At 31.1% G+C, this 21,547-nt stretch overlaps 8 protein-coding genes across 8 annotated transcripts; 4 read left to right on the plus strand and 4 right to left on the minus strand. All coding sequences in view use genetic code 12, as the record gives it.

Annotated features, from left to right (window-relative positions):
• The first annotated feature begins 451 nt into the window (after positions 1-451).
• Positions 452-1,974, plus strand: BUD16 (putative pyridoxal kinase). The gene has a single exon (XM_064882360.1). It carries the CDS (start codon positions 735-737, stop codon positions 1,758-1,760), a length of 1,026 nt encoding a protein of 341 aa, XP_064736792.1. The 5' UTR covers positions 452-734; the 3' UTR covers positions 1,761-1,974.
• RJT21DRAFT_122340 (uncharacterized protein) lies at positions 1,975-3,140 on the plus strand. Its single transcript, XM_064882361.1, has one exon. The coding sequence runs from the start codon at positions 2,061-2,063 to the stop codon at positions 3,120-3,122; it is 1,062 nt and encodes a 353-aa protein (XP_064736793.1). The 5' UTR covers positions 1,975-2,060; the 3' UTR covers positions 3,123-3,140.
• Positions 3,126-5,628, minus strand: RJT21DRAFT_122341 (1-phosphatidylinositol 4-kinase). Its single transcript, XM_064882362.1, has one exon. The coding sequence runs from the start codon at positions 5,353-5,355 to the stop codon at positions 3,190-3,192; it is 2,166 nt and encodes a 721-aa protein (XP_064736794.1). The 5' UTR covers positions 5,356-5,628; the 3' UTR covers positions 3,126-3,189.
• Positions 5,629-5,772: 144 nt separating this feature from the next.
• On the minus strand, positions 5,773-7,122 carry PGA45 (Pga45p; the record flags this gene model as incomplete). The annotated part of the gene is made up of 1 exon (XM_064883054.1): positions 5,773-7,122. The coding sequence occupies one exon, from the start codon at positions 7,120-7,122 to the stop codon at positions 5,773-5,775; it is 1,350 nt and encodes a 449-aa protein (XP_064736795.1).
• Positions 7,123-7,898: 776 nt separating this feature from the next.
• Positions 7,899-9,273, plus strand: RJT21DRAFT_122343 (uncharacterized protein). Its single transcript, XM_064882363.1, has one exon. It carries the CDS (start codon positions 8,124-8,126, stop codon positions 9,183-9,185), a length of 1,062 nt encoding a protein of 353 aa, XP_064736796.1. The 5' UTR covers positions 7,899-8,123; the 3' UTR covers positions 9,186-9,273.
• A 54-nt stretch (positions 9,274-9,327) lies between these two features.
• On the minus strand, positions 9,328-12,739 carry PHO87 (SPX domain-containing inorganic phosphate transporter). The gene has a single exon (XM_064882364.1). It carries the CDS (start codon positions 12,428-12,430, stop codon positions 9,485-9,487), a length of 2,946 nt encoding a protein of 981 aa, XP_064736797.1. The 5' UTR covers positions 12,431-12,739; the 3' UTR covers positions 9,328-9,484.
• A 782-nt stretch (positions 12,740-13,521) lies between these two features.
• Positions 13,522-15,228, minus strand: RJT21DRAFT_133376 (major facilitator superfamily domain-containing protein; the record flags this gene model as incomplete). The annotated part of the gene is made up of 1 exon (XM_064883192.1): positions 13,522-15,228. The coding sequence occupies one exon, from the start codon at positions 15,226-15,228 to the stop codon at positions 13,522-13,524; it is 1,707 nt and encodes a 568-aa protein (XP_064736798.1).
• A 1,699-nt stretch (positions 15,229-16,927) lies between these two features.
• On the plus strand, positions 16,928-21,434 carry RJT21DRAFT_592 (glutamine amidotransferase subunit; the record flags this gene model as incomplete). Its single annotated transcript, XM_064885159.1, has 2 exons — positions 16,928-17,661; positions 18,245-21,434. 2 exons carry the CDS (start codon positions 16,928-16,930, stop codon positions 21,432-21,434), a joined length of 3,924 nt encoding a protein of 1,307 aa, XP_064736799.1.
• Positions 21,435-21,547: the final 113 nt, after the last annotated feature.

Raw genomic sequence — 21,547 nt, forward strand, 5'->3', positions numbered from 1 at the left:
TTAATATTAATTGACTCCTTCGCAGGGATAAAAGTCAAGAATTTATCCATAAATTGAAATTCTTTCAAGAAAGAAAATATCATGTACGGTTAAACTTACTTCTAATTATTAGACGATTTAAAACTTGTGAAGCGAATAAGGGATTATGCATATAGATATTTTCATTACATAAAATTTGTGGGTCAAAGAATAAGGGAATATACTTTATTTTTTACCGTTTTACTGCTTTACTATCTGCAAATCCACTCATGGGTACCAAATGCATGCAGATCGACTTCGTATTCTTTGCAGATGACTAAGTGATTAGAATAACCATTATTGACCCATCATTCGGCTATTGGTAAAATTTATCCTGTATAATGCGTTCGCTAGAGATTAAAAATCCGATTTGCTATATATTTAGATTAATAAATACATATACTCAATAATACGATCAAAAAACCTATACCCTTTCTCCCCGGATAAATAGTTGCTATCTTACTGTCTACGTCATATTTAAATCTAAACACGTAGCACAAGTTTTGCAACTAAATATACGCACAAAGGTCATGTGATTGTCAATCACGTTCAAGATCATGTGAAAAAATTAACTCTGATGCACATCTATCAAATTTTTTTAAGAGTCACAATATAGCTAAAGCAGTTATAGTTAAGGGTTGCCTTTACTTGATTTGAAAGATATTTTGAGTGTTACTCAGCCACTAATACTCGAACCGATACCCAATACAATATCCATGTCGAAATCGGTATTATCCATACAATCACATGTCGTTCATGGCTATGTCGGAGGTAAGGCCGCTATATTCCCCTTACAAACTCAAGGATGGGAAGTTGATAATATTAATACCGTTAATTTTTCAAATCATACAGGTTATGGATCATTTAAAGGAACCAGTATAGATGAATCTAATGAATTAAAACCGATCCTTCATCAACTTTTTCATGGATTACATATACCTTATACTGCAGTATTAACTGGATATGTTCCTAATTCGAAATTAATTGCATGCATTGGGGATGCCATAACAGAATTAAAACTGACATCTCAAAATCCTTTACTTTATTTGTTAGATCCAGTAATGGGAGATAATAATTATCTTTATGTCGATGAATCATGTATAACACAATATAGATCATTTTTAGATCGTCATATTGTCGATATAATAACTCCAAATCAATTTGAACTAGAATTACTTATTGATTCTCCTATTAAATCGGTAGCCGATTTAAAGATTGCCATGGCCAAATTACATCTCGTTCATAATATCAAATACGTCGTAATCACTAGTTTAAATGCATCAATATTTGATGATCAAGAAGATTCTTCAAATAGTAATGGAGATGGATATATCTACTGTGCATGTTCAAGTATATCAGCAATTAATCATGTTGAAATATTTAAAATTAATATTATAAAGTCATATTTCACGGGTGTAGGAGATTTATTCTCTGCCCTATTATTAGACAAACTATACACAAATTTACAAAATCTTAATGATGATGTAAGAGTTTTATCTCGCTCAGTCAATCAGGTATTGACTATTATGTCTAAAACCCTTAAATTAACTCATTCATTAGGCATAAAACAATTCAATCAAGCTCAAGCTCATAAAAAGACAACTCCATCCACAGTTGTTGGTAAAATTAATGACGCAGATTCAATGAAATATTTTGAATTAAAAATTATTCAAGCCAGACCCTATTACGACTATGATGGTCCCGGTGAATTTACATCTCTGTTACTAAAAGTCGATTTATAGATTAGTACAATATAAAATTATTCATAGATATTTCTTTTCATTTCATTATTGTTATACAGTACCTTAATAGTAAAGATAACTAACCCTTTGCGTCATAACCGATTGTCTAGTCTCTGTACGAACTGACTCATACTCCGTAAAGCGGTCGCATTTTCACTCCTCTTTCGGACACCACCCAAATTTTTTGTGCAATATATCAGCCCGCAAAATACGTCAATTATTTAAGATGTGAAAAAGTTCCTGTTACTCTTTTGTTTTACTTTGTTTCGTCACTTTTAGAGAGACAGCATTAGGGTTGAAATGTCATTAGCTCAATTACCAAAAGTCTTAGTGGTTGGTTCTGGAGGTGTAGGAACCATTGCTGCGTTATCATTATGGACTAGAAAGAGATCGAATGTAACACTTGTTGTTCGATCTGATTATCAAAAGATAATTGATAAAGGATTTACTATTAATTCATGTACTTATGGTCATATAGAAAATTGGAGACCTCATAATGTAGCCAAATCTGTTGAAGATGCTGCTAAATATGGAGAATTTGATTATATTATAGTTACTACTAAAAATATTCCTGATGGTAAAATGACTTGTGAAGAAATTATTAAACCAGCAGTTAGTGATAAATCAACAATTCTTCTTATGCAAAATGGTATTGGAATTGATACTCCAATGCATCAAGCATTTCCTAAAAATGTAATTCTTAGTGCAGTAACTCATATTGGTTCAACCAATTATAATGGAATTATTGAAAATAAAGGTCCTGATAATGTATTTCTTGGAGATTTTAAAAAGGAATCATCTCCAAAAGTACGTCAAATTATTGAAAATTTTATTCATATATATAAGAATGATAATGATTTAAATTTCATTAGAGTAGATGAAAATGTATCACAAACTAGATGGGAAAAACTTATTTATAATTCAGTATTTAATCCAGTTACTGCTATTCTTAATATTGATGTTACTAGATGTCAAATTAATGGTTTAAATGATAGTATATTTAGACCAGCAATGAGAGAACTTATTTCTATTGCTAAATCTGAAGGAGTAGAAATTGATGAAGAAGAAAAAATTGAAAAATTCATTCATATTGGTGATGGACTCTTTTATTCTCCATCTATGTGTGTTGATCAAAAGAAGAATCAATTAATGGAATTAGAAATTATATTAGGTAATCCTCTTAAGATTGCTGCTAAAAATGGAGTATCTACACCAATATTAAGTTTAATTTATGGTCTTGTATCGGTAGTTCAATTTAGAATTAAAGAAAGTATTGGACTCCTCAAAATCAATGAAGACGATTTTAAAATTGATAGTGATAAACTTCATGATGTTTACCTTGAAAAATATGCTCATAAATAAATAAATATATATATATATATATATATTTATATATAATACATTAGATGTGTATAGAAAATAACTATTCTTAACACCATGTAAATACAGGTGGTTGACTATTAGCTTTAATTATCCTCTCTATAACTGCCGTAGTATTAGACCTTTCTTGATAATTCGAACTAGCATCATGTTGAAGATTATATTCAAATCCATTAATATCTTCAAGATATCTTCCTTTATATTGAATATCAGGTGATCCAGCTAATAATGGAGTCGTATCGGCCACTAATACGTTGGTACTAATTGGACTTATAATTTCTTCATGTCCATTTTCTTCACTAATATTACTATCTCCCTCACCTTCTTCTTCATCTTCCTCATCATCATCATCTTCTTCTTCTTCTTCATTAATCCGTGGCGTATAAGGCAGATATCCATTTTCATATCCTCCAATGTCATATATGCTTTGTTGCATCTCTCTAAGGAGCTTATTGTTAGTTACCAGTTTAGGAACGCTAATTACTTCATCAATAACTTCCAAATTTTCTCGTCTTGTCAACTCTAATGGACCAGCATAACTTAACTTTAATATTTCAACTACATTAAATGCTTGACCCTTCAATACTGCCAATTGTTTTAACCATAATCTATGAGAGAAATCATTATCTTTTTCAAAAGTAGCACGTAATTTTTCAACAGTTTGTTCCCACCAAAACTTTGAAGTTAATAATGGTAAATAATGATTTCTTGTTCTTAAAGAAAATGGTTGACCAATAATAGATAATGGTAAGAATAACCAACCAAAGGGGAATGATCTCCAAGCATCGGGTCTTTTCCAAGGGAATGCCAAGCCATTATCAATAGCTCCAATCTTTACAATTGGAGTATAAATCTTAGACCCATTCTTTGTCTTCCTTTTTAAAATCCATTCAATCTTAATCATCCAATTATCTAATCCTCTATCAGTATTTCTAATTATATAATCCAAAATAACCAATTTTTCAATCTCTTCTCGGAATTGTCTAAGACTTGTCTTGGACCATTTGAATTGAGTATCTTGAACCGTCTCATCTTCACCAATAATTACTTCTGAAGTCTGGGGTAATGTAGATACATCATTTGGAATGGGATATGATCGAAGCCAATTAATAGACTCTGTATAGCCCTTTAAGAATAATTGAAACGAACCAATCTTTTGAGGTAACTTATTAATAACTTCTGATTTATCAAAATACGAATAATAAAATGTGGGAGATCGTAAATTAATGACTTCAGTATGTGGGACAATATATGACAATAATTGTTGATCCATAACTGTAGCTGCTGCTTCACTAATATAACCAAGATTAGGAATTAAACATGACCTACCAAAGAAACATGGAAAAAATGTACGATGTAACCATTTAGTCCATTTAGGTGATACTGGACCATAAGGTTCTTCATCCTTGGGTTTAAAAACACCCACTCTTTCAAGTACTTGAGGGTTTTTATTATTTCGATTATACACAAAATAACTTCCTGAAGATCCAGCAGCAATTCTTTCTGGAAAGATTTGTTCCTCTTCTATAACTTTAACTACTTCATCAATTATATTATTAAAAGATGCTTTAGTAATAAAATTTGCTGGAAAATCAAATGGTTCATTAGTTTCATCCTCCACTATTTTTCTCCAATGAATAATAAAATCCTTCTCTGATTTAATGGGTCGTAAATGCCTCAATGGTTTGAATACAGAGTATTCTATTTTGTATTTAACAACATTATTTGAACTTGCTGATGAAGGTTTAACCTTAGAGCTTATTGGAGAATAAGCCCATTTTGCAGCTGGAATAATATAATTTTTAGTGAATGACTGTAGTTTATTCAAATCTTCCTTAGTTATTTGACTAGGGTTAGATATTGTACGATGTAATGGTGGAAGACCACTCAACTGAGAAGTGGGTGGACCTGCAATACTTGAACTTTTATAAAATTTTGGAGTTTGAGGAGCTGAAACAGCTTGTTTTGATGCTCCAAGAACACTAGTAGGTGCCCAACTATGTGATAAAATTGGAACTGGTTCATCATCTTCATCATCTTCATCTGCATCTTCATCTTCGTTATTGGACTCATCTTCACTATGAAATGATTGAGTTAAATTTTGAGCTTCAAGATCTTGGTAAGGAGTATTTGGAGACATGGAACGATCACGAAATGATTTTCCTATTTCCGAAAGTTTGAGATGCCCTTGATCCATAGATTTGAAATTAGACATTATACCTTATTGAAGTAGACTATTGTACTTACAATTCGAGCCTAGGGTCCTTCGAAGAGATTTAAACAAGGAACTTGGACCAGACAACTTTGTCTCCCTGTTTGAAACCAACTACACTTTGAAATGTGGTATAAATGGAGATATGTTCAATGTTTTAAATATATTTAAGCATGTGGAGGTGGAAAACAGTATTCCTGTATCTGATGGGGCGACAGCCGCATGCTTCCCAAAGGGGAATCAGTTTCGGCTGATAAGGACCCTATAATTTTTACACCTTAAATATAATAAAAGTTTTGTATTAACAAACAAACAGAAAATGGTATAAAATGGCCGAGAGAATTATATATATAAATAATATACTATAATAAATTGGCTAACGAATCGAAAGAATAAAAATTAAATGCAGAGGGTATTCCGTTAAATCATGAGGAATGCTCCTCCAAAAATGAGTGATTGTATGTAGAAGAGGGCTTTTATCACTGGAACGTTATAGTTGTTAGTAGCAACAGCTAAGCCTGAAGATGATGAAGTTGTTGGTGATCCAGAACCTGTTGAGCTTCCAATAAATGATGAAGCTAAGGTTGTTGAAACTTCAGCGGCTTTATTTACATTTGTAGAATTTCCAACAGACGTAGTTGTAGGAGTAGCAGTAGCTGAAGGTGGTGAATATGAACTTGAAAAGATATAAGTATTTAATTGAGCAAAAAGACCCTTAGATTCTAAACCTAAAATAATTTGTTTAACTGCTCCAGCATACTTACCCAATGAACTAGTAATTTCTGGACTAAGATTGCTACCACTGGATAATAAATTTCCAATAAATGCTGAAACGACTTTGGGTTGACTTACAGCGACAGCTACAAGGGCTGTAACATTAAGATTTTTTAAACTGGCTAAAGCTCCTTGAATATTTATTGCTCCAGTTGCCATGATATCATGAATCAACAATGCAGTCATGTTTTGATAAGCTTCATCTGCAATAAATCTCTTGACTGTATAAGTTAAAAATTGGGTGTCATTTAATGCATCAAGGACATCTCCAGTAGCATTGACAAAGATTTGTGAACCGAGGACTTGTTCAGCAAGATTACCTATAAAGGAAGTTATACTTCCAGAAAATTCATCACTAGCTCTCTTAACTAAATCGGAAAACTCGTCCTGTGTGAGCTGAGATACGGATAAGTCTCTCTTATGGAAAACACCTTTAATAATATATAAAAGTGTATTCTTTTGAGATATGACAATTCTGTAAATCAAATCTACTAATACTGGACGATAACTAGCATCTAGCAATATTCCATCCAAGAGTGATGTTATTAATCCTGACTTTTCAACTTCTTTAAGAAGACCCGTAGCATTGTACGAGCTAGCTGTAGAATAAAGTGCCGAAAAATCAATATTCGAAATATTAATAGATCCAATAATACCTGCTGTAAAATTAGCAAGAGTTTGAATTCTATCTGGATGACCTGCAATCTCATCAAGTACATTCCAAATAACTCCAGATTGATTCACCATGACTAATATTTCAGCAACTGTATTTTGAACAGCATCTCTCTTTGATAAATAATCAACAGGTGGATGGAACAATTCTTCCAATACTTTAATTTGTTCATCATCTAAAGTAGAATAGATTATGTCTTCCCAGTATTCTGTAATTTCAAATTTAGTATCTTGTATGGCAGCAACTTGTGGAACTTTATTGCTGGCTGTAACATAGGTGATCAATCCTATGATGAAAAATGAAACAAAATGGAGAAGCTTCATTCTAGTATTATTTTAAGTGGATTCAATCGTTTATGCTTATTTTCTCATACACAGATATCAAAGGACTGGAATGAAGCACTTTCAAGAAATACTTTCTTTATAAGTTCCAGAAGAATTGATTGACGAGTAGTAATAAAAAGAAAAAGGATATAAAAAGATTTTATAAAATTATGTCAAAATTCCCTATACGAATAGAATTGACCCGTACATAACAGTTTGAAATCTATAAAGGAATTACACAAGAACTGAAACACATATTTAATGACGCCAATATTTACAGTCAAGAAGAATTTGGCAATTACCACTATACTGTAAAGCTAATTAAAATTGCCCATTTAGAATTTTTAACGTCCAAGTTGCCTAATTGGGCAATGTGATGAGATAAAAATCTAATTTCCCAATAAAGCAAATGCGACCATTTTATACAGGTGCTTACTTTTAAGTGCATTTAGTCATCATGAGGATTGGCACAAGAAAAGTTTTTGGTATACTTACTAAAGTCCAAAAGCTTAACAGTATAAATCACCATATTCAATAAGTTAATGAACTGATGTATATATGTTGTTGGACCATTAATTAGAATTAACAAGATGTTGGGATCACTCTTCTATACGATACCCAACTTTACCCCAGACTTCAAAGAAAAAATCCTTCTGCACAAATTTGTTGTATTGCCTAATACGGAAATCTGTGTGCAGGTATATGGCCATTAACCCTTTTTGGTAACTGCTGATATACCTATTGATCTTAAATTATCTTAACTTTAGACTTAATACGTAAAAGTACTTTCTTGACATTTATCTCTCGCAATGTTTGTAATAAGGTTTTGTAGTATTCAAATTTATATATCACTTTTTGAAATTTATTAAATACTATCTTCTTTCTTATTTAGTTGAGCAACTGCTTGTATCAGCATTCACAACATTCATTACATATATTGAAGATAGTATTCACTAATTTACCATTCGTTCAATTCATAAATAGCATTGGCTTAAGATAGCATGAAATTATTACATATATTATTTTCAGTAATACTTCTTTTCACGACAGCAATAACAGCTGCGGATTCTCCAACTGTCGTGGATATCCTTGAAGATTGGTCAGACGAAAATCAATATGAAGATAGATTAGAACAGATCATCAGTGATTTTGTAGCTAAAAATCTGAATATTTTTGTAAAAAGAGCAGATGAGTCTACAGTTGATTCTATCACCAATATATTACAAATTGTTAACAATTCAGGAATAGTTTTGGACATTTTGAATGAAGTGGCTAGCAATCCTAACTCTAGTCTAGTGATTTCCAATTTCATTATTCAACTTTTAAAGAGTAGTCGTGGAGTAATTGAAGGATTTAACGTTACGGTCAATTTCTCAGCTATTTTAAGTGCTGTGAAAGCTTCTGGTATAATCGAATCAGTAGCTGGTGGACTTCTTGTTAATGATAAGAATAGAGAAACATTAGGAAATGTTTTAGGACCGGGTCTTTCTAACTCACCATGGCTAGGTTTTCTCTTACTTGGCTTAGGAAATGGACATGATTTGACTGTTGACTACATTGCTGATTTAATTAAAACTACTCCAAACAAGCGACTTAATGCATCGGCAACTACAGATTCTAAATCCGTCGCATATGGGTTCCATAAGCGGGATGATTCCAATTCAACTGACGAATATTCAGGTTCATTACAAGATTTCCTTAATAATGTAGCATCACAAGTATTGAATTCAGAGCTTTTGGGTAGCTCTTTAGAAGATATTCTTATAGCAGTTAATCAATCAGGCATTGTTGTTCCTTTAGTATTAGAAATATTACAGAGTCCTTCCATCAGTAAAATGAGTCTTGGTCTCGTCAAAAATCTATACTCATCTGGAGTCTTAGAAAACGTCAATATTAACTACTACTACCGCTTAGCTCAAAAATCCAATATGTTATCTGAAGGGTTAGAATACATTGTTTCTGATCCAACTTGGTCTCCACCTATAGGTAAGCTCCTCTTACAACTTGAATTAAGTGGCGTTTACCAAAACTTGCAAGATGCAATGTATGGGCCCCATCATTAAAGTTAATCTCTATTTTCTTCACTGTTTTATACCAAATTTTTACGCTTCTGTATACTTTTTTATTTAATAATTACATTTTGAATTACAATAACTTTATTTTAATGTAGAACTACAATAAGGATAATAATAAATTTACAATAATGTCTATTATACACAGAGGGATGAAAGTCCAAAACATAAGAAAACAAGTAAAATAATTTTAAATAGTGTACAAACATATGAAAGATGCAAAGAATCTCAAACCAAGATTCTAAAAATGAGCTAAAACCAAAAATAAATAAGCAAAAATGAATAAACTTTTAAAAGTTTAATGAATGCATGATACCATAACCAAGAGTAATGACAACAACATATGCAATTAAAGAGGCTGGAACACCTCTTGTAATGAAGGTGTTAACAGTTAAATAAGGTTTACCAACTTCATCAGTCATACTGATAGCTGTGACATTAGGGAAACCTGAAGTTGGTAAACCCATAGCTGAAGAAGCTAATAAGGCAGTACCCATAACTAAAATTAAAGGATGAGGATGAGGTAATTTTTCTCCAACTTCTTTAACTAATGGAATAATAATTAATGCAGCAACAGTATGAGATACAAAAGTTGCAACAACCAAGATTAAAATACCAAAAATGACAAGAATAACAAAGACATTAAAGTCCATAATCTTTTCTTGTAAGGCATGAGCGATAGTAGCTAATAAACCTGAGGAAGTAACAGCGTTACCTAATGCAATACCACCCATGGCTAATAAGACAATACTCCATGGATAGTTATTTAAATCATCGGCTTTTAATAAACCAGGACCGAATAATAAAACAATTGGAACAATAGTAATAATACCTGCTTGACCAAAAGTACCCTCAATTTTTGTCATAACACACCATAATAAAATGGTAGCAATACAAACAATACTGATATAAATTTGTTTAACTGTAAATTTTTCTCTAATTGGTTTGTATGCCTTAAGCTTAGTAGTATGGATTTTAAAGGTTAAGCATAATTCACCCCAAATACCAATCATAGCAAGGATAGCAACAGGTAAAGCAACGGCAAACCATTTACCCCAACCTGGATTTGGGTTCATGTATTCTAAAGCAATAACATTTTGAGGAGAAGCAATAGGTGAAGCCATACCTGCAACATTAGAAGCTAATGCAATTCCTAAAACCATTGCTTGAGATACTGGTGAATCAGTTGGTAATGTTCTTAAAACTGGTTGAATTAATGAGAAACATAAAACTGGAGCTGCAACATTGGAAATCCACATGGATAAGAATAAAGCAACCGACATAATTGAGATTAAAACATTTCTTGGTTTAGTACCAGCAAATGCTAAAATATAAGAAGAAATAACCTTAGCAATATTATATTTAGATAATGCAGCTGCTAAAGTAAAACCACCAACCAAAATCATAATAGTTGAATTCCACATAGTACCTAAAATGTAAGTAGCAGCATCAGCAGCATCCATTGGAGTATCAGTACCAGTAACCTTAATAACTTTACAAGTTACACATAATAATGGGACAAGCATAGAAGTTGCAAAAAGAGGTAATGCTTCAGAAGCCCATAACATTGCTGCAGTAGCTAATACAGCTAAACAACGAGCTTGAACCTTATCATTAAAAGTCTTAACAGTCAATAAAATAGCAAATACAGCACTAATGATAATTAATTTAAGAACTTGCCAAGTTAACAAAGATGTTGGGACAGAAAATGTTTCGCGGCCAAAAATCTTTATGTTAAATGGATATTTGTAAGTTGACATTCTAACGTACATAAAACTGTTCTTTAGGTGACCTTCATCGCCCATTTTATTAGCTTGGGTAGCATTACCATCAAGTTCTAAATTGTAGGATTTCTTTTCTAATGATAACAAATCTTTCCAGACAGTATTTCTTTCCCAAACTATATGATCTCTTAAGTGTGATTTTAATTCAACCTTAATCTTTTCTAAGTCTTCACGGGTAGTTCTTGAGTTCAATTTTCCAGATAAGAAAGCATAAACCTTTACAATGTGGTTTAACTTATAGTCCAAGTTTTCAACGGTTTCTGGTAAGAACACTCTTGAATTATTTGGCAAGAAATGATTGATAAAATCATTTTTAATAGCATAGTTACAACTCTTGTCAAACTTCTTACAAATCTTAGTAAAACCAACTTTATTTAATTCAATAAAAGACTTCAATTCTGAGATATTAATGAACAAAGCAACAGATTTCTTCTTTAAAGTAATTTTCAATTGTTGCTTAACATTAAAATCATGATGAGATAATAAAACAGAATCATCACTATGATGATCATCATCGTCATCATCTTCTTCATCTTCATCTTCATCATCATAATCTGCAGCAATGAATGCTTGTTTTTCTAAATCAGATGAGAAATGATTATCATGATCATTACCTAAATGGTTAATATGATCAAAAACAGAAGCATTAGTAACAGTTCTAGATAAAGTAGATTTTAAATGATATTGATGATGATCATCCATACTAACAACATCTGGATTTTCAAGATTATAAGCTTGAGTAAATCTAAATACATCATCGATATCAACATTATTACTTTCTAAATCCTTAATAAGATTATCAAAGGCAATAAAAACTTCAGTTTCTTTAGTTTCATAAAATTCATTGATTTTGTGCATCTCAACTAAGAGATCCTTGGTAAAAACCTTTAATGGATCAAAGGATGATGATGAAGGATCGGAGTAGTTACCATTCTTATTATTACTTGTAGATTTGAAAGAAATAATAGTAGAATTATCAGCTTCAATAGTGAATGATTCAACAGATGATTGCTTGTTCTTATCAATAGATCCAAGATTTAATTCACTATTACCAGTAGTAGATGATGTACCAGCAAATTTTTCAATATCATCATCAGTAGATGCAACTTCAGAGAGTTTTGGAGCTGAATAATTTAATTTCTTAAATCTTTTAATTAAATGAGATGGTCTAAATTTTGAATTTGCAGTACCTTCAGGTTCATCTTCTTCATTTTCATCTTCAATAATAATTGTTCCTTTAACTTTCTTAAATTTATAATTATCAACTAACTGAGTTACAGTTGTATCGTTTATTTTTTCAACTGGAATTCCGCCATCTTTTGGAGCATTTGATGCAAGATTGACTTGATCTTGTTGCAATTTGTAAATAACCTTCTTTAAAGCAGGATAATTGACATAATTATCTTGCCATTCAGGTACAGCATTAAACTTTAACGAATGTGAAAATTTCATAGTTTTAATATTATACGAATAGTTAAAGCTAAAAAATTATGATAAGGATTGATGCAACCAATAATAATTAGGGTCCTACTCAATTTAGTTAACGGTCGTACGACAAATAGCCTCTTTAGGTCTGATAAAGCCTTGGTACCTAAGAAAAAATATGCCAAAGTATAAAACTTTAATGCCAGGGGACTAAGTGGATTTGGAAAGACCTCGTGTGATAGATTTCCTGAATAGTTTCTAATAACTAAGAAAAATTTTAGTATGAAGTGACTGCTTTTTCCTTAATTGTTAATAAATTCTTTGACAACGTGGGCCCTCTGTATAGTAGTCTAAAATATTTTTTACCTTTAATTAATTTACGAGATGTCTTTCTATTTCAAACCCACGTGGGGATTTAATTTCTTTTTTTGATTTATTAAAGTACTGCGGTATGGAGTTTTGTGTTCCACTCCTTTATACAACAAATATATTTGACACAAACTTAAGCGAGGAAATAATCTCGGCTTTTGAACTATTGGGTAGTGTGCTCTATGCTGTAATGGCTGGGTTATGGGTAAAAGGATCTGAATGAACGAGACTAGAAACCAACACAAAAATAGTAGCAGCGAATTTGTTGCAAAATCTTTGGTATAACTATTCAACAAGGAGAAATTAGTTATAGAAGATAAAGAAAGAAGGAGCTTAGTTCATTGATACATAATAAGACAAGCTTATGTACTTATATATTTAAAGGAATATATACTATATGCTTATTTTGTAAGGAAAGTCCTGGATTAAGTAAGGAACCAGGTAAGAGTAAAGTTTACATTGCTTATATAATTTTTGTTATGTATGTTATGCTTAGTCTCTGCAACTGTGAGTTGCGATCGGTTATATCATATTAAAAAATAAATTTCACGTTAGAAGGCTTTTATGAAGGTACTGAATATAAAACAAATAATTCCGAATATATTTCCTAAATACATATCAAATGTTGGAAAGAAAGTGAGAGAAGTCAAGCATTCTAAATAATCTATCTTTCTATATAATGAATTGAATAAATTTAAAACACAAACAAAGGATGACTAAAAACATCTATTCAAGTGAAAGAGAATTGATCAATGGTCAAATCTGAAATCCAATCTCTTGTTACCTTCATCAGTGGTATTTTTAATATAGTCTTCTCTTTCTTCTGGAGTCATGGCATTCCATATCTTATCTCTAGAATTGTTTCTCCAGATATAGTAACCTTTAGTTAAAAATAATAATGGGATTAAAGTAACAGTGATGATGAATAATTGAGTGTTACCTCTGTGGTAAAGTGGTAAATCATCCTTTCTATAAATATTGTTAGCAGCAATGTTACCTAATTGCACGAACATATTATAAACAGCAGAACTGATGGATCTGGTTCTGACTGAGTTGGAGTTACGAGAAACCCAAGAGACACAAATAGCATGAATATATGGTTGACCGGAAAATAAGGTGTTCAAAACATATGATGGCCATTTTTCCTTACCCGAACCTGGCCACCATCTGATAATAGCAATAAATGGGGTGGAATAAAGTGGAGCAAGAATACAAACAAGTGATCTTTCCTTAACAAATTCTGAAAGCCAGGTAATAAACAACAATAAAACAATATGAACAATATTGGTTGGAATGTTTAAAACTTGAGTGGTGAAAGTACTGAAACCTAATTGTTTGTTTAAAAGACCAAAATAAGAACCAAAAGTACTTTGACCAATATAGGCATAAATACCAATAGCATAGACAGGCCAAAGATCGTAATCCATTATACTCTTGAAAATCATTTTAATACTCAAAGCTTGACGATTGTGCATAGTACCCTTACTTGGATCATCTCTTAAAACTCTGTTAACAACAATCTTCTCCTCTCTTTCAGTAAACCAACCCTTTGGATGTAACTTACTCTTGGTTTGTACAGCAGAAGGAACCATTAGATAGAAAGACAAGACACCAAGGATTAAAGTGAATAAACCTTCAATTAAGAATAACCATCTCCAACCTTCTAAACCACCTTTACCACCTAATCTTAATATACCGAATGCTAACAAGGAGGTGAAAATACCAACAAGAGACAAAGTAACCCAAAACCAAGATAATCTAGTAGATAATTCTCTAGAAGTGAAGAAATAACTCAACCATAAAACTAAATCAGCAATAAAACCACCTTCTAATAAACCAATTAAAGCTCTGGTAGCATAGAACGAAGCTTTACCTTGCAAGGCAGCTTGAGAAGCAGCAATAATACTCCAAAGACAAATTTGGATTGGAATGAAAATATCAGGACCAAGCTTTTTAGAAATTAATTGTGATGGCACTTCGGCTAATAAGAAAGCGATTAAGAAAATAGTGTTACCAGTATTGTAATCATTGGTATTTAAACCAAGCTCGGGAAGCATATTATCTGTAACAGCTTGGGCCAAATTACCTCTGTCAACTTGTAAACTGACAAATAGAAGACAGGCTGTTAAAGCGACTCTATAGTTTAATTTTCTGACTAATTTGGTTTCTTCTTCTGGAGTCCAGGTGAAAGTTGGATCAAATGCTTTGTAACTTTCATAATGAGCTGCTTGATAAACTTCACGGTAGTATTCTTCAACCTTTGGATCTAAGAAAGGATTTTTTGAAAGTAAAGATTCTTCTGAAGAAGTTGAATCAACAGATCTTAAAGTTACAACTTCATTAGCGTTTTTCTTTTCATTTGAAGAGATTTCATTTGAAGAAAATTCATGTGATGAACCATCGAATACTTCACTTTTAGTGGAAGCTTTGTGACCCCCAATTTTTGCAATAGGCATCTCTAATTATAATGACAGTATTTCAAGGACAAGAAAACCTTATTAAGGACTACTACTTTGATAGTTGGAAATTACAATAGTCAAGAAAAAATAAACTATTGATAATTCTTGGTATTCAGGTGGTTTATATATTTCTTGGAGAAGTTAGATTTAAAATAAAGGCCCGATGTATACTAAGAACTAAGCCTTAGATTTGAGAAATAATATCTCCATGAGGAAGCGAAATAACATACATTTTTAGTCATTATTGTTAATTCCTTAAAAGAATTGATAATTTATATTCAAAATTATACAATCGTAAAGCTTTTGCACCATTACCAAATCTAACCCTTAGATAGCTCCAACTATGGTGGCTCTCCAAGTCGCATGTTTGACGTAAAAATTGCAAATTTGCAATTTTAAAAATTATCAACAGCCACATCACGTGACACATACATTAAATATTGTTAAACAATGCATTGCCCCCAACAAGATTTGAATGCGGCTTATAAACCCGAATGTGTGGGATCTCGATTACGTATTACATGTACTTTATTGGAGTATGGTTGCATTTATAAAAAACGGAGCGACTTAGGTTGACTCTTTGCCTAACCAGATTAGGGGGTTACCGCTAATCTAATCTCTATACCACATTAACAATGAAGCTTTGCATTACTGATTTATTGGTTCTTATTGGTTGAATTACTCTTGATATTTCTAATTATAGTGTCGTGATGAACATATAAAAAATGCCAAGCATTCAGCCTTACTATTCCATAATTATTTTTAATTATAGAGTGTGTGATTCAAGGGATGATGAATTTTATTTTAGATACCCTCAAATTCCTTATCAGTAAACTGTGTTATAATTGCGATCATCACGACGATGAACGGATAAAGTATCCGGCTTTCTTTGGAAAATATTGCAAAGAAAGTTGCGAAATATGCTTTGTGGCTCCGATCTTCAGATTGACTTCTTTGCAATTACTCACGTGCGTGACTCTTTTACTGGTAGCGCTATTGTTAGTTATGATTGGTTTTAAATTGCATCACAGTTCAATAGCCGTACCAATTTATTTTACATTACGTTGGTCACCGGAAGGAGTTACAGTTAAACTTTAAATCGCCTTATTGTTTAATTTTACTAAACCGATTACCTAGATAGATCGATGACTAAGACAATAGTATAGTTAATGCACAATATGAAAAATATGAAAATCGTGGAGCCTAATTCTCAATAAAGTAATCAATTTATGTTACAAAGAAGTCAAATTCGGCATTTCAATTTAGCTTATAACTTCAAAAGTTAATATGGATTCATAATCGTTACTTAATGAAGAACGGTTGTACTACAGATTATTGAGCTATTCCACAGTTGTGCTAATAGGACAATACATTGAATATATTAAGTTGTGAAACATGTTGTCCTAACAAGTTTGTTGTTACTTGTGGGAACAAAACAGGCAATAGTAAAGTCCTCGAAAGATGGATTCATCCAGGCTTGACTTATTACTGTTTGAGAAGCTTTGTTATGCTTAATCCATTTAGTATTATGCTTAAGGTCATTTTTATGCTGAGTAAAATAGAGGTTTCAATACATTGAATGTATTACGCTACACTCTTAGCATATCAAAAATATGCACTCAATATATAAATTTCATAAAACAAACTTCCAATAATTGAAAACTTGACATTTCTATAAACAATACCGAGAGAACAGATGGTTAACATTATCAAAATTTTGAGTCTTGCTTTAGCATTTTCAGCAACAAATGCTGAAGATTATGCCATAATTGGTGTCACTAATTTCAAAGGGATCCCCTTGAATACTGTTGATAAATTCAAAATGAAACAAATCACATATGATGAATTAGAATCCAATCCTCATTATCTTAAAGAAAAAGGTACAGTGTTTGCAATTACTGATTCTAATAATATAATTTTACATACATCAAAATTGAATACTCCTGAAAGAACGTTTGGTAATGAAGATTTTGCTATATATTCTCTGTACAAGAATAAAGATTCTTGGATTGAATTTTCTCGTGACCATGTTCATACAGAGCGTGGTGCAAGCGTTGCTGTTTCTCCATGTTTCAATCAAATGTACGGTAATGGTGGTACTATTGGTGGATCAGTTGGTATGTATTTCGGTAAATCAATGAGTACAGATTTTGTGGCAGTCAATGAACTTTTTAAATTTGCATTCAATTATGGATGGAATCCAAGTGTTAACTCACAATTTTCAACTTCTGGATCATACAAATGCTTTGTTCCCAAGGGTAGAATTGGGCAATTATTTATGACACCAACAATTAATAAAGTTGAAGGTGCGAAAGTGAGACCAATTAGAATAAAGAAAAAGCTTTTTAGAAAAGATGAAGTTGTGTATGATGAATGGGAAACAATGGATGATTTTGAGTATCCCGTTAATTCAGCTCCACCAATTTATGAGTGCGTTACCGCCAATTATTGTCCATCAGATAAAATTTTTGTTGAATATCCATAGTTTTGAGAATTAAGAAATTCCAACTTTACTTGACTAAGGTCAAGTACTTAACATAATATAATATGAATAGGGAGATATGAATTTGTTTACTTTTTAGTGTTAATATATATACAGTACATATATATATATATATGTAATTACATTTTGCAGTCATATTTTGGACTCACACGATAAAAACGAGGACAATTTCACGTGACGTCATGTGCATCATAATTTTTTTTAAGTCTTCGGTTTCTCTGCGTCCTCGAAACGAAAATATGTGGCTTCCTAGTCTTACTTATCAGAAGAGCATAAGTCAGAGCTGAGATATCAAAAAAATAGTAACACATTTACTATACCCAAATTTTCTTATCAGGTAAAATCATTGAGGTAGTGGTAGCAGTATCAGGTGATTGAGGTCACGTCCAGCATAGTTTAAAGTTTAAAATTTTAAGTAATTTTAAGTATTTAATAATATTGTTTAATCTTATCAATTGATCTTAGCAGAACATAAATGGTTAAACTGCATCCACAACCGCAAAAATTTAGCGGAGGTATTATTCATGAAGGTGAATATATACTGATACCAGCAAGATTACCATTACCTATCAATAGTAGTTCATCAACAGATTCATTTCCAAAAGTTGGATCTCCCAATTCAATAAATACTCCAATTCGATTAAATTCTCCATCAATTGTATCATCACCAGATTTTGGATCACATTTAAGATCTCAATATCCAAATTCTTCAAACAAATCTCAATCTCATAATACTATGTTTTCTAAATTTACTACTGGAAGAGAATCAAGTCCTGTATTTAATGATTATGATTCAATAACTTCAACAAGTACTCCACCAATTACTGCTCAACCTATACCGACAACTCTGATTGAAGGTGCTCCAACTTTAGTTCATAAATGGACTCATACTCATTCAATTCTTTGTGTTATACCAGCACCTCAAAAGCAATTATTATTTTGTGGAACTCAAGATTCAAAAATTTTAGTTTATGATATGATTGAATATTCTTTAAAATATGAAATAAATTGTGGACATCAAGATCAAGCAGCTTCTGTATTAACTCTTACTATATCTAATGATGAAAAATATTTATTTAGTGCTGGTTCAGATTCATTAATTAAAGTATGGGATATATCTCATATAGGTAATATTGATAAAGAAAATAATTTAGATAATCAAGAATCTAATCATGATGATGGATTAATTCATTGTACTCATATTATTTATTCTTATGTTGATATAGGTGATATCTTTTCTATAACATGGTGTGATTCCTTATCAACTTTATTTATTGGAGCACAAAATGCTTCTATCTTATGGTGTCATTTATCGTTCGATGATAATACTCATCATCATCCTCATTCAACTCTTAAAAATATTGGTAGATTACCTCATTTTAGATATGATAAATTTTTTGATTCAAGAGGTCCTGGAGGTTCAATTAATACATTACAAAGTAAACAACAATTATTAAGAAAGAATTCAACTAATTCTCAAAATATCCCCAATTCTCCAAAATTAATTGAAGTTAAAAATGAAGATATAATTAAATTTGCTCATAATGGATATGTTTATTGTATGGATATTTTAAGATGTAAAACTGATGAATCCAATAGTGATTTTAGTTTCCATTATCTGGATACTTATGATAATATTTTAATATCTTGTGGAGGTGATGGATTAGTAAATATTTGGGGGATTAATACAGGAGTAACTCCATGGACTTTATCAATTCAAAAATTTAAATCTTTAGAAAATGAAGAATCAGTTATTTCAATGTCAATTCAAAATTCTTATCTTTATGTTGGATTAAGTGATTCAACTATTAATGTTTGGGATCTTATGACATTTCAATTAATTAGATCATTTCATTTTGAAAGTAATGATTCATCTTATGATGAAGTATTAAGTTTATGTATCTATAATGATTGTATTTTTAAAGCATCTAATTTAGGAGGTTTAGTTAAATTTAATTTAAAATCATATCCAGTTAATAGTGATCAAATTTTTGATGATGAAAATGGTAATAATAATCCTATAAGTTATGATAAACATTCTACTCTTGTATTAGCAGCTGAAGAAGATACTTTTAATAAATTATTTGCTCAAGCAAGTCTTCATGATCTGGATAATAATCTTGGTTCAGTATTAGCTGCTAGTATTTTCACTGATAAATCAGGTGCAACCACTTATTTACTTTCTGGTGGTCATAAAGCTCTTTGTTTATGGGATATTACTAATGTTGGAGATGTTAAAAGAACTAAAGAAGATGTATGTGAAGGTAAAGAGAATCTAAAACCATCTAAAAATAAAGGAGATATTTATAGTAATGATCATTTATTAAAATCATTAAATAGATATATTTCATTCAGAACAATTTCTAAATTCCCTACCCTTTATTTAGAAGACTCACGTCAATGTTCTCAATTTCTTTGTCGATTATTAATTAGTTTGGGAGCCAATCAAACTAAATTATTACCAGTTGAAAATGGTAATCCCATTGTATACTCATTGTTTAAGAGGAATAATAAGAATCTCAATCTCAATATCAATAGTAATGATAATGATAATGATAGTGATAATGATGATTCAAAACCTACTCGAGTTTTATGGTATGCCCATTATGATGTTGTTGATGCTACTAATCATGAAGCTAATGATTGGAAAACAGATCCATTCACATTAACCGCTCGTGATGGGAATCTTTATGCTCGAGGAGTTTCTGATAATAAAGGTCCTACATTAGCATCAATTTATGCTGTAGCCGATTTATATAATAAACAAGAATTATCATGTGATGTTATCTTTATAATTGAAGGTGAAGAAGAATGTGGATCAATTGGATTTCAAAATGTTATTAATGCAAATAGATCATTTATTGGAGATATTGATTGGGTTATGTTATCTAATTCTTATTGGTTAGATGATGAAACTCCATGTTTAAATTATGGATTAAGAGGAGTAATTAATGCTACAGTTAGTATTAAATCAGATAAACCAGATCGACATTCTGGAGTTGATGGAGGAGTTCTGAAAGAACCAACCATGGATTTAATTCAAATTCTTGGACAATTAGTTGATCCTCAAACTAATGAAATTAAATTAAATGGATTTTATGATGATGTTTTACCTTTAACTGATAAAGAAATCGAATTTTATAAAACAATTGAAGATGCTGCAATTACTAGAAATATTAATAATCAAGATATTAAAACATTAATTTCTAAATGGAGAAATCCATCATTAACTATTCATAAAATTCAAGTTTCTGGTCCAAATAATAATACAGTTATACCCCAAATTGCAAAGGCAACTATATCAATTAGAATAGTTCCAAATCAAGATTTAGAAAAAGTTAAACAATCATTAATTGATACTTTAACTAATGCATTTAAAAATAATCATTCAGAAAATCATCTTGTAGTAAATATATTTCATGAAGCTGAACCTTGGTTAGGAGATCCATCTAATTTAGTATATTCTAAATTATGTGAAAAGATTAAACTTAATTGGGGTCAAGAACCAATATTTATTAGAGAAGGTGGATCTATTCCATCAATTAGATTTCTTGAAAAATGTTTTAATGCTCCAGCAGCTCAAATTCCTTGTGGTCAAGCTTCAGATAATGCTCATTTAATTAATGAAAAGTTAAGAATAATTAATTTATACAAATTAAAGGCAATACTTACTGATACTTTAAGAGAGTTGGGTAATTAATTTTTACATTATTAATTAATTTAAATCATTCTCTAGTTATTTATATAATCATTTAATCAACCTATGTACATAGACGATAATTCTTTCTTTCTTTCGTATCACATTACATCATA

This window comes from Scheffersomyces amazonensis (genome assembly GCF_036850825.1).
Source record: "Scheffersomyces amazonensis strain UFMG-HMD-26.3 chromosome Unknown RJT21scaffold_6, whole genome shotgun sequence".
Classification (NCBI taxonomy): Eukaryota; Fungi; Ascomycota; class Pichiomycetes; order Serinales; family Debaryomycetaceae; genus Scheffersomyces; species Scheffersomyces amazonensis.